Source organism: Geotrypetes seraphini, chromosome 2 (assembly GCF_902459505.1).
Source record: "Geotrypetes seraphini chromosome 2, aGeoSer1.1, whole genome shotgun sequence".
In the NCBI taxonomy this organism is placed as follows: Eukaryota; Metazoa; Chordata; class Amphibia; order Gymnophiona; family Dermophiidae; genus Geotrypetes; species Geotrypetes seraphini.
Window position 1 is genome coordinate 197,376,553 of NC_047085.1, and position 19,705 is coordinate 197,396,257.

Consider the following 19,705-nt stretch of genomic DNA (forward strand, 5'->3'; position numbering starts at 1 on the left):
ATAAAAAATAGGAAAGATACACCATTCAATTGCTTCACACTTCACAGGTAAAGACTGGATGAAAACTGCTCTTTAGCATAATGCTTCAAATGCTTTCAGGACAAAAAAAAAAGCTTTCAATTTCGCCTTAAAAAGCTTCAAAGATCGCTCACCTCACAATTCCACCAGAAGGCTATTCCATAAGGCTGCGGCCCAGAAAAAAAGCGTCTTCTCTTGTAGAAGTGAGGCGAACATCCTTAAATGGAGGGAGAGTCAATAAAAAACCCAATGTATCCAAAGTAAGGCAACAAACCAAAGCAAAAAGAAACTGTGGAGGCAGATGTTCCTGGTGAAGGCTTTATTCAGTCTATGGAAATAGCAGGACAATCCGTTTTACTGGATCAAGCTTTTTTGAGAGTTTTCATGCACCTGGACTAATATCATCACATCCACATATGCTTTTCTGGCATATTTGCTTATATAGGGACCCCTGAAGAAGACATGTTAGTCGAAACACGGACCGTGTTGGGTCCCCTTCACCTTATACACATTTGGATTGTCCTACTATTTCCACAGACTGCACCAGGAGCATCTGCCTCCACAGTTTCTTTTTGCTTTGGGAGAGCCAATAATAAAGATCCTGCTGAATGCAATGTCCTTGATGGCAAGCATACTTTGACAAAAGAGGTTAAATAGGGAGGTTGATGCTCATAGAGTGCCCTAAAAGGCTCAAACCAACAATTTATAAAGTGGATAAACAATGAACAAAGCAGAATCCCTATGTTAGGTACCAACCTGAGGGCCGAAAGGCTGTAATCATCCAAAGGCTAGTACAAAAAAATATGTTTTTAGACCTGATTTGAACTCAGTATTGATTATCTAGATCTAAGATTGGAAGAAACTGTGTCCCAGAGTGTCAGGACTAGATGGAAGATGCAGTATGCAAAGCAACTTCAAATCTAGTTTGTGACAGTGAGAGTATAGTCAATCAGTTTGCAGGCTGTGATTGAGCAGAGAATATAGAATCAAAAGATTGGATAAATAGTCTGGATTCTGGTGTAAAAGGCTTTATGAGCTAAAAACTTGTCCTAAAGGAGACTGACTGTCAATATTGAACAAGAAGTGGTAACATAGGCAAATCATGAAGCATAATAAATCAATTTAACTGCAGTGTTTTCTACACTGGTAACTTTAGAGAAAAAAAACAAAGAATAAATTAGTTTACAATGAAAGCAAGACAACATGACCATCTGCCTTTTCTGGGCTGACTTGGTGGCTCAGTAGCTGTGCTGTGTCTTGCCATGTGAAAGGCCCCTGATTTAGTCCCCAAATGAGGGTCTTCCATTGCCCTCCTCAGCCAGGGTTGGAGATGATGGAAAAGTAGTATTTGTTATCTATTTATTTATTTAATGGGTTTGATATACCATCCGGCTGGCATAAGACCAACCAAAGTAGGTTACAAAATTGGCTCAGTCACTATAGACCTCTCCTGTTTATTTGTCATCTCTTATAATTCCCTATTCACCCGCTCACAAACTTAGATCTCTTAATAATCACCGGCTTTTTTCTTTATGGCTCCCGCTGTTTGGAATTCATTCTCACTTACTATTAGAGAAGAGCTATCCTAGAAACAATTTAAGAAAGCTGCTAAGGCCTGGCTTATGGTGACAGACGCTGGACAGAGAAGTTGGGAGCAGATGACATTCCCTGCAAACTGTTTCAGTCTGGTGTGCTTGAGTCTTGGAGTGGATATTGCTTTCCTATTGTATTAATGGAGTTCTTGTTTTCTATTTCTATTTAATTTTAGATTATAAACTGCTTTGGCCTATACTGTTAGCTAAAGGTGGTATAGCAAGCCCTAATAAATCAATTAATAGATCCAATATATACAGTATTTAAAGAATAGATTATTCTAGAGCAGTGTCTCTCAACATGCAATATGCGTACCCTTGGGGGTTTGCGAGCCATTGTTGGGGGTATGCAGCATGGCCGCTGTGGAGAATATTCCCTGCCCACCCATCTTTCAAAGCCCCACTGCCGTGGATCCCTCCTTACTGCCCGCCCCACCCACTGAAACCTGACGGGGATCCCTGCACACCCCCCTCCTCCCTCCCTCCCGAAGCTGACCCACATGGCTTCCCTCCGATGAAAGAGCTGATGTCAGAGGAAAGACTTCCAGGTCAGCGGAGGGTAGGGGGGGTGTCCCAGTTACCTCCTTGCCGCACTAGCTCTTTCTGCCTTCAGCGGTTTGTTGGGGGGATGCGCAGCTGGCAGCGGTTCACATGCTGCACGTAGCTGACCTGGAAACTTTCTCTCCGATGTCGTAGGGAAGGCTTGTGGGTCAGCTACTTGCAGCATGTGAACCACTACCTGTGAGTCCCCCGCAACAAGCCACTGAAAGCAGATGGAGCGAGTGTGGCTTGAAGAAGTAAGGGGACACGATCTTTCTGAGACAAAGGGAGAAAGGGGGAGAGGGGAAGGAGCACATTGGGACATTGGAGGGGCACGATTCTAGGATAGCTGGAAGGCATGGAGGGGGAGGGGGCATGAACTCATCTCAGACGGAAGGGAGGTGGCATGAACATGGGACACAGAAGGAAGGGAGGAAGGGGGCACTAACTTGAGACATAGGAGAGGAAATAGAAAGGGAGAATTGTTGGGCATGAGAGTGTGATTGAGAGGGAAAGAGACGATGGCACATGGGGAAAGGAATAAAAGGAAAATTGGGCATAGAAAGAGAGGAGAGAAAGCACAGTTACTTACCGTAACAGGTGTTATCCAGGGACAGCAGGCATATATTCTCACATGTGGGTGACGTCATCTACGGAGCCCCGATGCGGAAGCATTTTCAAGCAAACTTGATTGAAGATTTAAGTTTGCTCTGCTGCTCCACGCATGCGTGCCTTCCTGCTCCACTAGGGGGCGCATCCCCTCGTGGTCTCCAGTTCACTTAACTAGCAAAGAAGCCAACCTTGGGGAGGTGGGCGGGTTGTGAGAATATATGCCTGCTGTCCCTGGATAACACCTGTTACGGTAAGTAACTGTGCTTTATCCCAGGACAAGCAGGCATGATATTCTCACATGTGGGTGACCTCCAAGCTAACTGAAAAGGGATGGAGGGAAGTAGGCAATTTAAGCAAATAGATTTCGCAAAACCGATTGGCCGAACCGGCCATCGCTCCTGGACAGTGAGTCCAGACAGTAGTGGGAGGTGAAAGTATGAACCGAAGATCACGTGGCAGCCTTGCAGATTTCCTCGATAGGTGTGGACCTGAGGAACGCTACGGAGGCTGCCATTGCTCGGACCTTGTGTCCCGTTACTCGACCATGCAGCGCGAAACCAGCCTGAGCGTAGCAGAAGGAGATGCAATCGGCCAACCAGTTGGACAAGGTGCGCTTGGAAACTGGGTGACCTAACCGGTTTGGGTCGAAGGACAAAAACAATTGTGGGACTTTCCGGTGTGGCTGAGTGCTTTGGAGGTAGAAGGCCAACGCTCTCTTACAGTCAAGAGTGTGGAGCGCCACCTCTCCGGGATGAGAGTGGGGCTTGGGGAAAAACACAGGCAAGACAATGGACTGATTGAGGTGAAAATCAGACACTACTTTAGGCAAGAACTTTGGATGAGTGCGGAGTACCACCTTGTCGTGATGGAATACCGTGAAGGGTGGGTCCGCTACCAGAGCCTGTAACTCACTAACCCGCCGAGCGGAAGTGAGCGCAAGCAGGAAAATTACCTTCCAAGTGAGGAATTTTGGATGGCATTTGTCTAGGGGCTCAAATGGAGGTTTCATTAGTTGAGCCAGAACCACGTTGAGGTCTCAAACCACCGGAGGAGGTTTGAGAGGAGGGTGGACATTCAGGAGACCCTTCATGAAGCGAGAGACTAAGGGATGAAGCGAGAGGGCTTTCCCTTCCAGGGGCTGGTGAAAGGCCGCAATCGCACTGAGGTGTACTCGAATGGAGTTGGTCTTTAGGCCGGAGTGAGATAATTGAAGTAAATAGTCAAGGACCAGGGGGACGGGGACCGACACCGGGTCCTGGCTGTGAGAGGAGCACCAGGCTGAGAATATGGTCCACTTTTGGGAGTAGCAGGTTCTCGTTGAGGTCTTTCTAGAAGCCTCCAATATCTCCTTGACTGATTGAGACACGGGAAGAGAAGTCAGGGGGAAAGAAACCAAGCATTCAGATGAAGAGATTGAAGATTGGGATGTAACAGCGAACCCTGACCTTGTGACAGTAGAGAGGGAAACAGAGGCAGAGGCAGTGGATCTCTGACACTGAGTTGAAGTAGAAGGGAAAACCACGGCTGGCGTGGCCAGCGAGGAGCAATCAGGATCAGAGTGGCTTGTACTGTTTTCAGGTGGACAAGCGTCCGCAGGATCAGAGGAAACGGCGGGAACGCTTACAGGAACCTTCCCTCCCAGTCGAGGAGGAAGGCGTCGGCCTCGAGCCGGTCCGGGGAGTACATCCGGGAGCAAAAGAGAGGCAGTTTGTGATTGTGGGGGGATGCGAACAGATCTATTTGAGATGTCCCCCACTGTTTGAACACCTGTCGTAGGGTTTGAGAGTGCAGTGACCACTCGTGTGGCTGGAGGAGGCGGCTGAGTCTGTCCGCCAGACAGTTTTGTTCTCCTTGTATGTACACCGCTCGAAGGAAGGTGTTGTTGGAGATTGCCCATTTCCAGAGGCGCAGGGCTTCCCGACAGAGGGGCCAAGACCCTGTTCCTCCTTGTTTGTTTACATAGTAAATTGCTACCTGGTTGTCGGTTCGGATGAGGACCACCCGGTCGTGGAGCAGATGTTGAAAGGCTACAGCTGCGAGATAGATGGCCCGGAGCTCTAGCACGTTGATGCGACAGCGGCGGTCTTCCACTGACCACATCCCCTGCGTGCGTAGGTCGTCCAGATGGGCTCCCCAAGCGTACTCTGACGAGTCCGTGGTGAGTACCTTGCTGTGATGAGGGGCGAGGAAGAGTAAACCTTTGGAAAGATTTGAAGAGTCGGCCCACCAGCGGAGCGATCTTTGCAAGGAAGGAGTCACTGTCACGGGGCGGTCGATCGGGTCCCGGTCTTGATGCCATTGAGAGGCCAGGGTCCATTGAGGGATTCTCAGATGGAGGCGGGCGAAGGGTGTGACATGGACGGTGGAGGCCATATGGCCTAGGAGAGTCATCATCTGTCGAGCTGATACCGAGGTCAGCAGAGAGATCCTTCGACTCAGACTTACTAACGCCTCTAGGCGCGGAGGGGGGAGGGAGGCACGGAGGCGAACCGTATCCAGCGTGGCCCCGATGAACTGTAGGGACTGCGAGGGGCATAGTTGGGATTTTGGGAAGTTTATTTCGAACCCCAGACTTTGTAGGTAGGTAATAGTCTGTTGGGTCGCTGAGATAACCCCTTCCCTGGACGGGGCTTTGATCAGCCAGTCGTCCAGGTAGGGGAATACCTGGAGGCCCTGGGAATGTAAGGTTGTTGCGACCACCACGAGGCACTTGGTGAAGACCCGAGGTGATGATGCTAGGCCGAAGGGGAGGACTCAGTATTGTAGGTGCCAGTCCCCTACCTGAAAACGCAAGAACTTGCGGTGAGCGGGGTGTACTGGGACATGTGTGTACGCCTCCTTCAGATCGAGGGAGCAGAGCCAGTCGCCCTCGTCGATCAGGGGGTAGAGGGTCGGTAGGGAAAGCATCCAAAATTTCTCCCGTACTAGAAATTTGTTGAGGCGTCTCAAGTCTAGTATTGGGCGTAAGTCTCCCGTCTTTTTCGGTACCAGGAAGTAGCGGGAGTAGAAGCCCTTCCCCCATTGGTCGGGGGGCACCTCCTCCACTGCCCTGAGGCGAAGCAGGTCTCGAGCCTCGGAGAGGAGTAGGGGTAGCTGCGTCCGGTTGGGAGGGCAATTCCTTGGGGGGTTGTCTGGAGGAATGGCCCGAAAGTTGAGAGAGTATCCTGATGAGATCACGCCAAGGACCCATGCGTCCGACGTGACTTGTTCCCAGCGAGGGTAAAAGGCTTTGAGGCGGCCCCCGATGGGAAGGAGGCCTGGGACTATGGCGGAGGGGGCCCGCCCCCTTCCGCGAATCCCGTCAAAAGGACGGGGATGGTTTGGAAGTCGCAGGCGGTTGGGACTTGGGCATGGCCCGGTGGTGGGCTTGCGGACGCCTGGGTGGAGGCCGCGAGAAGGGAGGGGTGGATTTTTGAGGGTAGCGGCGTGGAGGGGCCCTGAACGGCCTGGGCGCGGGCGGTTTCGGTTTTTGCCGGACGAGGGAGGCAAACGAGCGTTTGTGTTCAGAGAGGCATTTTGTAGCCGCCTCGATCGTGTCATCGAACAGTTCTTTTCCCACGCAGGGTAGGTTAGCCAATCGGTCCTGTAAGTTGGGGTCCATGTCGACCAGGCGCAGCCAAGCTAGTCGGCGCATGGCGATAGCAAAGGCTGCCTCTCTGGAGGAGAGTTCGAAGCCATTGTAGGCCGCGTGGAATAGATGGAGGCGCAGGTTGGAGAGGGACTCTAAAAGCAGGCCAAACGCTCCTTGGCAGGAGGCCGGTAGGTCAGTCTCAAAGGCTCTCAATAGTCCAATGAGGTGTTTGAGGTAGGATGTGAAGGTGAAAGTGTAGCTTTGCACCCTAGAGGCCATCATGGCATTTTGATATAGTCTCCTGCCGAACTTGTCTAGGGTTCGGCCTTCTCGGCCTGGGGGGACCGCGGCTGAGACCCAGGATGGGTGGGCCTTTTTCAAGGAGGATTCTACTAGCAGCGACTGGTGGGAGAGCTGTGGTTGTTCGAATCCCGGGTAGGGTACTGTGCGGTACTTGGCCTCCATTTTGGAGGGTACGGCTGTGACCATGTAGGGGGTCTCCAGGTTCCTGAAGAAGGCCTGTTGGAGTACCAGGTTAGGTGGTAAGCGGAGGGACTCTCTGGGCAGGGATGGCATATCCAGCTCCGCTAGGTATTCCTTAGAGTACCTGGAGTCGGACTGGAGGTCTAAGTCCAAGGCATGGCCCATATCCTGGACAAAGCGAGTGAAGGATGGGCGAGATGTTCCTGAGGCCCCGTGCGGGGTCGGCAAACGAGACCTCCGTCAGGTGGAGAAGGATGGGGAGGCTTCCCTCGAGTATCGAGGTTCCTGCTCCGATCCACGCTCCGAGACCGGGGAAGTACTGTGAAAGTGTTCCGGGGTCGTAGATCTCGGATGTCTCGAGGAGCCCCTCGAAGACGATGTCGGGGTTCGAGGTACCGATCGATGTCGAATCGGTGACCTCGACCCGGACTCCCCCTGTGAAAACCTGCGACCTCGGGTCGGAGTCCCGGTCCGAGGGGGAGTTCGGAGGATGCGCGGGTTGGAGAGTGATAACTCAACCACCCTTAGCGGTCCCGTAGAGGTGTAGGTGAACGGCCTCGTAGAGTGGGGGAACCCCGGGCCTTCTTGGAGGTACGGTGGTTCGAGGTTTGTGTCGTTTTAGCACAACGTTTTGCACCGCGGCGGTCTGTGGAGGGAGAGCGCCTCGGGTGCCTCGGTGAAGAGTCCGAGGAAGATGGAATGCGGCGAAGCTTGCGCGCTTTTCTTCGAGGTGGCTCGACGCGAGGCTCAGGCTGGTCTGGCACATGCGGGGTCGAGGTCGAGGCCGGTTGCAAATGGGCCATTGCAGCGGACAGCTCCGACGAGATCATCGCTCGGAGTAGGTCCTGGAAAACGGGCACGGACAGCATCGAGGGCATGTCCACTGCCTCGGTGCACTCCACCGGGGGCGACCTCGTATCAGAGTATTCCCGTGTGGTGGAGGCATGGCCCGAAGGCTTGGAGGGCTTTGCCGGGGCTGTAAGCATTGGACTTCCGCCATTCATCGCCGGTGTCCCCGAGGCCGGTTTTTTTGCTGGTACAGAACCTGAAGAGGGAAGAGGGGACTTACCCGGAGCCGAGGTTTTCTGTTGTCCCGAGGGCTTCGGGTTCGAGTCTCGAGGCGATGCCGAGGTATTCGGGGCTGAGGTCAAGGCTGGTGCCGAGGCCGGGGCCGACCTCGAGGCCGAGGTAGAGGGTTGGTCCGGGGCGAAAAGATCCGCCATGCGGGCTTTTCTTCAACGGAGGGCCCGGTTCTGGAAAGTAGCGCACTGGGGGCAGGAGTCGGTTGGATGAGGGCCCCCAGGCAGAGGATGCACCGGCAATGCGGGTCTGTGATGGAAAGAAGCCGCTCGCACCGGGAGCACTTTTTAAAGCCGGTCAAAGGCCGGGACATAGAATCGAAACTGGCCGCGGCTCGAATAGCCACGCGGCCACGGGGACCCAGAAGCCTCCGGGTCGGTGAAAAACGAAGCAGGAACAGTTGAAACAAGAAAAAACTCACGCACAGCGACTAAATCGAGAAAAACAAGAAAAAATTGCGGTGCTAGAAGGCAGTTGGGGCAGAGCCTGTAAAAACACGACTTCTAGGCTTAGCGGAAAATTTTGAACTGGAGACCACGAGGGGATGCGCCCCCTAGTGGAGCAGGAAGGCACGCATGCGTGGAGCAGCAGAGCAAACTTAAATCTTCAATCAAGTTTGCTTGAAAATGCTTCCGCATCGGGGCTCACCCACATGTGAGAATATCATGCCTGCTTGTCCTGGGATAAGTAAAGATGCATGGGGAAGAAAAAGATGAAAGGGAGAAATGGATATAGTGGTAGAGAGAGAACAGAGGGACAGACTGAAGGAGATGCAAGGGGGAGGAATATTTTACATAGTGATGGAGAGATGTGGCATTGTGCTTGAGAGGGGTAATAGAAGGAGAAATGGGCATGGGGCTGATGGGCAGTGGTGAAAAATGCTGTACATGATTCGGGGGATGAGAGAGGAAGAAAAGTTGGACTCATGGAGAGACAGAGAGAGAGATGTTGGTTGGAGAAGGGAATGAGGTCCGGAGGAGAGAAAGCGTGCAGGAAGCAAAAAGAAAGAAATATTGGATGCACAGTCAGAAGGAAGTGCAGCCAGAGACTCATGAAATCACCAGCAAACATAGGTAGGAAAAATGATTTCATTTTCAAATTTAGTGATCCAAATGAGTCCATTTTGAGAATTTATATCTACTGTCTATATTTTGCACTATATTTTTCTGTTTTTCTATAATTGTTACTGAGATGACATTTCAAATTTTAACATCATCTGCCTTGACTTCTTTGAAACCCCCCCAATATAAATGATAATTAACATTTTCTCTGCATATAGTGTACTTTGCTTTTTTAAAATTTTGTGGTTACCATTATGTATTAATAAGATTATATTGTGTGTATATGAAAAATGGATGGAATAAATTGCATTACAATTAGTACTATTACTATGGGGGTGGGGTCTGGGGTGGAGCCTGGGTGGGGTACTCAGTTGATATTTGTTAGACTTAGAGGGTACTTGGCTTGAAGAAGTTGAGAAACACTGGTCTAGAGTATACACGAATATTCCTAGAACAGAAACACAAAAAGTTGTTGGGTGGAGGAAGGGTGAGGGGGGTTAGGGTTGGATGGCCTGATGGTCTGGGAGGACCTGCCCTGTACCAGAGGGGATGGGGAGGATGGGTGACAGAAAGTAGTATGGGGGTGGGGGGAGGAGGAGGAGAGTTTCATTTTCAGAAATCTGGATTTCAGGTTGGTTTTGGTGGTGAGTCCAAAAACGAACTCAAAATTTGGTCGGCTTCAAAAGCAAACATAATATTTTTACCTTGGAGGCTGTCTTCTGAGCACCAAAAACCCCACATAACAGCTTAGTAAAAGGACCCCCAATAGGCCAGCCAAGGAAAATATGGTACGTAGTTCTTGAGGGACTTTCTCAACACTGCTCTGAGCTACAAAATAAATCATTTACATCCTAGAAGAGAGTCAGAGGATTCCTTAAAATAGTAAAAGTAACTAGAGATCTAATGGCTCCCTAGTGTGCTCCAAATAAGAAGTCAAGAGACACAGAAAAAGCGCATTCACCTGGCCAAATGTTTATAGCATCCAAAACAAGTGAGGTCTGTGGAGGGGCTGTCCCAGAGAAACCCCATTCCACTCTACAACATGTCCTACATTTATCATCTTTTATTTTTATTTGCAAAATGTATAACCCACTGTTTCCAATGATCACAGCAGCATAAAACAGTATAAAATGAATTTCACACTAAAATGCAGCAAAACAAATGCAAAATGTGACCTAAACTAAACTAAACCTTATGTTGCGCAAAAGAGGGGTATGTGACATATTTATACCACAAGATACAGGGATATCAGGCCTTGCATTGAACAGTGTTCTTTATAAAATGAGGAACTTTCAAAAATGAAAATAGCCCAAATGTACCCCTTCAAACTTTTATAGCCAGAGAGGGCGTTTTCAATAGGACATCTAAGTCTGAGTATGGATGTTTTGGGAAATACATCCAAAAATACAGTAGAGAAAGTGTCCATTCTCAAAACAGCAAGACATCTATCTTTATTTATTTTATTTTTTTTTAAATGACTTATGTAGACGTTTTGGTCCTTAATACGTCTACCTTTTTGGCTATTCTCGAATATACAGTATATACGTCTACAAAAGTTTTCCTCTAGGTAGCCTTCTTAGTAAACTGTTCAGACAGCTAAGCATAGCAGAGGGGCTCTTCTAAGAAGTACTGTAGTGAATTTCACATTAAAAGTCCCTGATACAGATGCTACTATATCTTGCTTGTATTGTATGGTGAGCCTTCCAAAACCCACCCAAAACTTACTGTACACCACAACAATAGCCCTTATGTCTGCAGGTGTCATCTTAATAAGGTACAGTAGGGTTTTGAGGGCTCACCATATAATATCAGCAAGATATGATGACATCTAAACCTGGAACTTTTAATGTGAAATTCACTCTAGTAACCTCTGTTCTCTGGGCTCAAATATCTGTGTTAACATCTGAAGCTGCATAGGCTGAGAACTTTTCATCATCCCCTCGTAATACAGGCTAGAACAATGTTCTTCAACCACCGGTCCATGGACCAGTGCCGGTCCACAAGGCCAGCACGTGCATCAGGCCCAAAACAGTGTTCTTCAACCGCCGGTCCACGGTGCGATCAATGTGGCATTATCTTCGAGCCAGCTCCCTCTTCCTGACTGATTCAGTGCACAAAGCCACGGGCAGTGGCTCCTATGGGCATCCTGCGCCACAACCGGAAGCCTTCTCTCTGATGTTGCAACGTCAGAGGGAAGGCTTCCAGATGAGGCACGAGACGTGCAAAGTGCATGTACTATTATGGGGGCGGGGTCTGGGGTGGAGATTGGGTAGAGATGGGCGGGGTCTGGCCCACGACTTAGCCCAGTGTTCTTCAACTGCTGGTCCACGGGCCGATGCCGGTCCACAGAATAATTATTTTATTTCTGCTGGTCCATAGGTGTAAAAAGGTTGAAAAACAGTGGGCTAGAAGGTACTGTGATTTTTAATCATCTTTGGGTGGTGGGAGTCAGTGACCACTGGGGGAGTAATCCCTCCAGAGGTCAACTGGTCAGTTTGGGCAGCCTTTTAGCATTTAGATGCTTTTAAAAAAGGTCTAGCTCCAAATATTTTAAAAAAAGCCCTGGACCTTTTGAATATGCCTGACAAGCATCCAAGTCCTAAGCTCGCCCAAAACACGCCTCTAACATGCCCCCTTAAGATTTGGGCACACAAGACAAAACAACCAGAAAGACATCCAGAAAGTCTGTTTTGAGAATGCCCACTTGGATGTTTTGACTAATAAGACGTCCTGTCTTTTGGACATCTATCTTTTCTGAAAATGAGCCTCTTTATCTCTATTATTTGTAACCTCACTTTTGGTACCTTTTCGCTCAGCAGGCCATAAATTACTTCAAGGCCCTTCCTAAATATGCTTGTTATCTGGAGTTATTCTCCTTCTCATGGAGAGTATTTCCTGTTTTCTCTCCTGCTCTGGGTCTTACTGAAAAAAAACCAAAAGAGAATGTACTGGAACACCAAAATAAAGAAGTGCAATATCATCTATAGCAGTGTTCTAATATATTGATGACACAATAACAGATTCTCTAGTCAATCTCTTTCTTATTGCAATGGAAAGAAAGGTATGGTCTGCAAAGCTCCTGCACGAGGAGCAACAACCTACAAAAAACTCCAGTTATCATTTGTAACCCACCTTTCCTCAGGAAAAACTCAAAGAGGAAGGAGAAAGAGCAGAATAAATAGGAGTGGAAGTTCAGTAAGAAGATTAAAAATAATATTTCCCCACAATAAATCAAATAAAACCAATAAGAGCATATGAATAACAGTATTAAACACCCCCTCCCCAATTAAATAGCAAGAAATACCTAGAGGTAAAGCTACAATCCATTTATTATCCAATCCAATTACTCTTAGAAGACTGACTTGACAAATGGCTTTAGCTGGCTCAAATTGGAGAATAAATTATGCTAATAGGATGGCTTAGCTCCTGCTCTCTCTATTTTATCTGCTTATTTTTCACAAACAAGATGTCACAACCACCGCTCATACAGAATGCACATACAGTATAAAACACATGCACAGTTTATTCCAATGTATAACATGCAAGAAGATGTGACAAAAAAAAACAACAACAAAGAAGCAAAACCCATAAGGAAATATTTCCCATCCTATTAGATGTCACGGGTCAGATTAAAATCGAATTCCAAGTAAACCTTGATAGGGCGGTGGATACATATTACATCCAGTAAAGAAAAGAGTTAGCAATACATTTGAGAGACCAAGATCATACTCCACACACTCTGGCTTAGGAGTGAGGCTCATTACCGCCATAGCATGCACAAAGGGGGGGGGGGGGGGCACTGCCCTCCCAGGAAAGAGGAAGACGCACACCTCTAATGTACTGTGAGGCTCCGTTTGTGTGTTAAAAAAAAAAAAAATTGCTACCCAACTAGTTAAATAATAAAACTGCCCATTTCTGTTATTTTTTTTTAATGCAAGCCACTTACTGACAGTGAACCAAAGCAGCTTTCCTGGACCCTGACCCCACACGAACGCGCCCGGCGGAACTGTCATTCGGAAACGACACATTGGCCCCTTCGCTGCCAGGACCGCAAGATTCGCCCCATTTTTGTCCCCTCTCCACGCAGCGGCCCCTACAGGTGACGCCAAGTAAATCAAAGCGAGCACGGCCAAGAGTTCCTCGCCTCCACAGCAGCTCGATTCTGCAGAAACCTCATCCTACCTTCAAAAACCGAGGAGACTGCTGACATCTGAAGTCAAACGCAAGGCAATGAAAAAAAAAAAAAAAAAATCGGAGCCAACATCTGGGAGAGGATGTTCCGCTGGAACAGATTTACGCCGCCACATCCAGCCTTTGGCTTTGCAGAACTGCTGAGAGCAGCAAAAAAAAAAAAAAAAAAAAAGGAATGTTTTCCTTTCCACAGCGGCTCTTAACAACTTACCCGTACGGCCCGCGGGATGCGCTGGCCAGATTTTTCACTGCAACCGACCAGTCCCGGGGAGGGGGGGGGGCGGGTTAGGCCAATTCCTCTCCCCCCACCCCAGCCCCCGATCGATAACCGTGCAGCTGTTTGCGCGGACACCACAGGCCTCCAAATCTCGTCCTTTTACGAACGGGACCCTCTACCCTGTTAAAAAGTCAGGTCCCGGCGGGGCGCGACCCCGGGGTACGAGGGGAGCAGCGTCCCCAGCGCCGATTGGCTACTTTCCAGCCCCGAGGCCGGCCGCAAAAGTTGGCGCGTGGGGCGCCGGGATCAGTCCCCTCCCGGCCCCCACCTGACTCGCCAAGAGCGCCCCCCTCCCCCCCGTCCCGGCACTCACCGTCCTCCCCGCGGCTACAGTTGCTGCAGATGTGCTTGATCTCCTTGCCGAAATGGCAGTGGAGCACGAAGGAGACGTTGTTGTTGTTGCTGCTGCTGCTGCTGCCGCCGGCGGGCTCCTTGAGCGGCTTCATTCTCAGCGAGGGAGACAGCTTTCTGGTCCCTCCTGGGCTTCTCCGCGCCCCGGCACCGGGCAGCAGCAGCGAGCCCTACCGGCAGCCGGCGGCCGAGAAGGGGGAGGGGCAGCAAGCAGATCGTGCCGGGCTGCAGCAGTCTGTGTGGTGTGCCGTGCATCCACCCACCTACACACCCATACTGATACACACAACACAAACAAAACTCACCCATTCACAGACACACACACTAATCAGGCACACTCACATACACACAAATATACAGGCGGGTTTACACGTGAACGAACCCATTACATACTGGTATGTACACAGATACACAGGCACAAACAAATCATGCACAAAGATACACACATCACAAACATCACACACAAAGATACACACATCACAAACAAATCACACACAAAGATATACACATCACAAACAAAACTCACATTCACAGACACACACAAATCAGACACACTCACATACACACAAATATACAGGCGGGTTTACACGTGAACGAACACATTACATACAGGTAAGTACACAGATACACAGGCACAAACAAATCATGCACAAAGATACACACATCACAAACAAATCACACACAAAGATATACACATCACAAACAAAACTCACACATTCACAGACCCACAAATCAGACACACTCACATACATACAAATATACAGGCGGGTTTACACATGAACGAACACATTACATACAGGTACGTACACAGATACACAAGCACAAACAAATCACACCACAAAGATACACACATCACAAACAAATCACACACAAAGATACACACAACACAAACAAATCACACACAAAGATACACACATCACAAACAAATCACACACAAAGATACACACAACACAAACAAATCACACACAAAGATACACACATCACAAACAAATCACACACAAAGAAACACACAACACAAATAAATCACACAAAAAGATATACACATCAGAAACAAAACTCACACATTCACAGACACACACAAATCAGACACACTCACATACATACAAATATACAGGCGGGTTTACACGTGAACGAACACATTATATACAGGTACATACACAGATACACTGGCACAAACAAATCACGCACAAAGATACACACATCACAAACAAATCACACACAAAGATATACACATCACAAACAAAACTCACACATTCACAGACACACACAAATCAGGCACACTCACATGCACACAGATATACAGGCGGGTTTACACGTGAACGAACACATTACATACAGGTACATACACAGATACACAGGCACAAACAAATCACACACAAAGATACACACAATACAAACAAATCACACACAAAGATACACACAACTCAAACAAAACTCACACATTCACAGACACATACACAAATCAGGCACACTCACATGCACACAAATATACAGGCGGGTTTACATGTGAACGAACACATTACATACAGGTACGTACACAGATACACAGGCACAAACAAATCACACACAAAGATACACACAACACAAACAAAACTCACACATTCACAGACACACACAAATCAGGCACACTCAAATATACAGACATACACACAAATATACAGGCGGGTTTACACGTGAACGAACACATTACATACAGGTACATACACAGATACACAGGCACAAACAAATCACGCACAAAGATACACACATCAAAAACAAATCACACACACTCACAGATGGAACACATGCATGAACAAATCACACCAACCTCACATGAGCGCATAAATCACACAGTCACACACACAGATGCACAAGCACAACACAAATCACACGCATATACCATAAACAGGTCACACACACACAATCTGAGCTATACACATGAACAAGCAAATCACACACTCTCACAGGTATGTACACACACATACACAGGAATAAACTAATCAAATGTACACACAAAGAAATCACATGCACGTACAGATAGACACATGCATGAACAAATCAAGTTTATTAAAACTTTTGATTATATGCAAATCACAACTTCTAAGCGTTTTACAAATTGTATTAAAAAAAGGGGAAGACAAAACAATTGAATATCTACTTAACTAAATTTAACCAATACAAAGAAAACAATAGGAAATAAGGGGGAACTACAAAATTAAAAGCAAAGGATGCATAGAAGGTAAGCCACAAAAGGGAGGGAAAACAATCAAGATTATTGAGCAACTCTGGCAATAATTCAAGATCTTTTTAAGAGTCAAATGCATGGTGGAAAAGGTAAGTCTTTAAATTTGTCTAGATTTGTTTCCACCCTGATATGAAGAGGTAGAGAATTCCATATCGTGGGGGCTGTAATAGGGAATGAAGTAGCTCAACCTGTGCTAATTATTTTCAATGATGGTATATGGAGTAGATACTGAGAGGAGGATCTTAAGATTCGAGGAGGTTCGTGAGGAATAAGAAGTTTATGGATTAAGGACGGTTCTTTAGTATTTTGAGACTTAAAAGAGAGAATAGCTATTTTATAAATAATCTGGTGAGGATTTGGCAGCCAATGAGCAGATTTTAGTAGAGGTGGTGACATGGTCAAATTTTTTCCTATTTGTAATGATTTTTATGGTGGTGTTTTGTATCAATTGTAATCGGCGGATTGACAGATACCCTTACTCAGCACATGCACAAACACAGGTGCCAACATTTCAAAATGATTACGAATGCCAGACACAATACGAATGATCCCTTCCTGGACACGGGGAAGGAACTCTCTCAGTACTGAAGGTTCTCAATCTCAGCACCCGCTGGCTCCCACAGAACTGTCTCCTATGCACACAAACAAAACAAAGCCTCTCATTCATACACACCCACTCGCACACACCCAGATACACACTAAAGCACATATAAAGACACACACATATGTACTCACAGATACACACACTCATACACACAAAACACATTCACAGACACAAACACAGGAAACTGGCTGACATATCCCAATCCATACAGTATAGCTTTGGGATGCACGGTGCTCCTAAGAAATTATTCTCAAATCCATACCTGAGAGGCTGCATTCCTACAAACCACATCCCTCTTACCACCAAATGCCTCTCCCTCTGCCCGGCCTTACCTACATAAGTCATGCTCCCTTACCCTGAGGGGTACAGAAGTGGGGAGCAGTGCTGCAGTGGGCTCTACTGGGGGATTAGAGACCTCTGAGTGGGGAAAGCCAAAAAGACAAGGGGAGAGGTGTGCCCAGTGGCATACCTAGCATATGTGACACCCGGGACCCATCATTTTTTGACACCCCCCCCATCTATATGAAAAATATGATTTTTAGTAACAATCCACATATCGCACAACAAGAGTGTACCTACGAAAAGGCGGCATCTTAAACACTGCAGTGAGTACTAGAACACCAACACATACATTGTAAAACTAAACAAGCCAGATCCTGCACAGTCAATTGATCCTGTACAGTCAATACTATCAGAAAGCCATGTCCCTTTCATACACACAGACAGATACACCCTCGCCCAATATGGAATAATCACAAACTAAAAATAGAACTATGTAGACAAAAGTTAAACTGAACCGCCAGGAAACCAGACTCTGCATACAATGCAACACTACAACACCACAAAAACAGTAATACATGTCCTCTAATACTGTGCAAAATATAAAGACAGTAGATGTAAATTTAAAAAAACTGATACATAAAAATCATCACTTTATAAATTAACAAATAAAAATAAAACAAATAATGAGAAATAAGAAAATACCATTTTATTGGACTAATCCCCGTAAGCTCAGTCCCCATCCCCGCAAACCACCTGATTCCATCCACACAAGCCTTGAATTGTTTCATTTTGAACTTATAAAGTATAAAAAGAAACAATATTCTGTACAATTGTCAATTTATAAATCAGCATCTTCTCCCTACTCTCTCTTCCCCATTTCCCTTCAGTGTCCTCAGCCCACTCTCTCTCCACTTTCCTTCAGCGCATGCACATAAAAACAAGCAAGTAATTTTATATCATTTTCATTCTATTCATTCATAGAAATTAAAGTCTAAATAATGCCAGTCACATAACATAACATGATTTTACAAAAATAATTCCCTGCACAGTCAAGCCTGCAAGGATTACTAGATGTCTTTCCCGATGACGGCAGTGGAAGCCTTTCCCCGGTGGCAGCCTATTCCCCGGTGGGTGGCCAGCTGTGCACCCCCTTGGGGCGTGCACCTGGGGCAGACCGCCCCCCCTGCCCCCCTTGGTACGCCACTGGGTGTGCCTTTCTTTATTAACTCAAGCATAAGAGGTCGATTTAGAGAGAGTGTCCAAGAGGCACAACTGTGTTACAAAGAGAGCCCTAAACCCATGTGGCAAATCTGAAACAAATGTCCCAGTTGCCAGCACCTATAAAACAAGTTTCTATAGGTTAGATTCATGAAAGGGCACCACAAGTTAGGGTAAAAATATTGAGCGCTAAGCAGGGTTGGCTACTTAAGCTGTTCTAGAACTGAAGATACTGAAGGGAATAGGCTTAGTATATAAAGACAGGTTGTTCACCCTCTCCAAGGTAGGGAGAACGAGAGGGCACTCTCTAAAGTTAAAAAGGGATAGATTCCGTACAAATGTAAGGAAGTTCTTCTTCACCCAGAGAGTTGTGATAAAGTGGAACACTCTTCCAGAGGCTGTTATAGGGAAAAACACCCACCAGGGTTTCTAGACAAAGTTAGACAAGTTCCTGCTGAACTGGAACGTACGCAGGTAGGGCTGGTCTCAGCGTACTGGTCTTTGACCTGGGGGCTGCCGCGGGATCGGACTTCTGGGCATGATGGACCACTGGTCTGACCCAGCAGCGGCAATTCTTATGTTCTTATTAATGTAAGTCACTATTTGAACTGGCTTTGAAGCTTGCGCTTAACATAGCATAACATTTCACTTATATACCTCAGCTACTTCACAGTTTAGTGCGGTTAACAATGCTAAAATACTGTACATTCACAGTGAATTATAATCACAGTTATTTAAAAAAATTGTCAAATAAATACATTTTTAACAATATTCTAAAAGTTTGAAAGGAGTTAGAACTTAATATCAAATTACCAAAACTTTTGTCCCATAATCCAGCCTGGTAGGCAAGGATTCTATTAAAAAATCATTTATATAAACAACCTTTTACGGAAAGAAAAGCAAATAGTCTGGAGTCACAACTGAAACTTTTTCTGTTAACAAACTTACTTTAAAGTGATCAGCAAGATAGGCCCAAGACCATGCAATGTCTTGTAGCAGATTCAACCAAATATTTACTATATAATTTATTAAAATCATCCCATTCTGGATTAGTCAATTCGTTCCAGTTTAAGTCAACTCTGCAGGCATTTTCTAAAGAGGGCAGCATCTTAAGATTGAAAAAAATCAGAGTCTTTACAAGTTTGTCTTAGGGCTCCTTTTACTAAGCTGCGTTAGGGCATTAACGCGTGGAATAGCGTGCGCTACAATGCCGTGCGCGCTAGACGCTAACGCCAGCATTGCGCTGGCGTTAGTTCTAGCCGCATAGTGCGGGGTTAGCGCACGCTAATCTGCTGCGTGGGCTAAAAACACTAGCGCGCCTTAGTAAAAGGAGCCCTTAGTTTTTTGCACTTTTGAATGAAAATAGTGTGCCAATTCATTTGAAGTAGGTGCAAGCAGGGCAGGATTAATTTGTCGAGGGCCCCTAGGCAAACAAGTACACTGGGTCCCCCTGCCCCTCCCCACCCCACCATGCGCCCAGGCGGAAACAGGAAGCTGCGTCAGAGGGAAGCTTTGGGCACTTGCACAATTACAGTTCCCGTTGCCTTTCTTACCCGCATTGCTTGCTTGTCTTACTTTCCGTCGATGGGGGGGGGGAGGGG

At 47.0% G+C, this 19,705-nt stretch overlaps 1 protein-coding gene across 8 annotated transcripts in view; it reads right to left on the reverse strand.

The window, feature by feature from the left end:
• PHACTR1 (phosphatase and actin regulator 1) overlaps positions 1–14,113 on the reverse strand; it is a 281,124-nt gene extending 267,011 nt beyond the window's left edge. Inside the window, exons 1-2 of one of the 8 annotated variants that reach the window (XM_033934650.1) lie at positions 12,904–12,978; positions 11,762–11,879 (exon numbers count right to left, since the gene is read on the reverse strand). Coding sequence is in view for 5 of the 8 variants with exons in the window: in XM_033934653.1 (XP_033790544.1) it covers positions 13,739–13,871 (133 nt within the window). In the remaining 3 variants the exon portion in view is untranslated. Of the gene's footprint in view, positions 1–11,761; positions 11,880–12,903; positions 13,028–13,359; positions 13,635–13,738 lie in introns of those variants that run through there. The other 7 variants (XM_033934653.1, XM_033934652.1, XM_033934647.1 and 4 more) reach the window with 7 other exon arrangements.
• Positions 14,114–19,705: the final 5,592 nt, after the last annotated feature.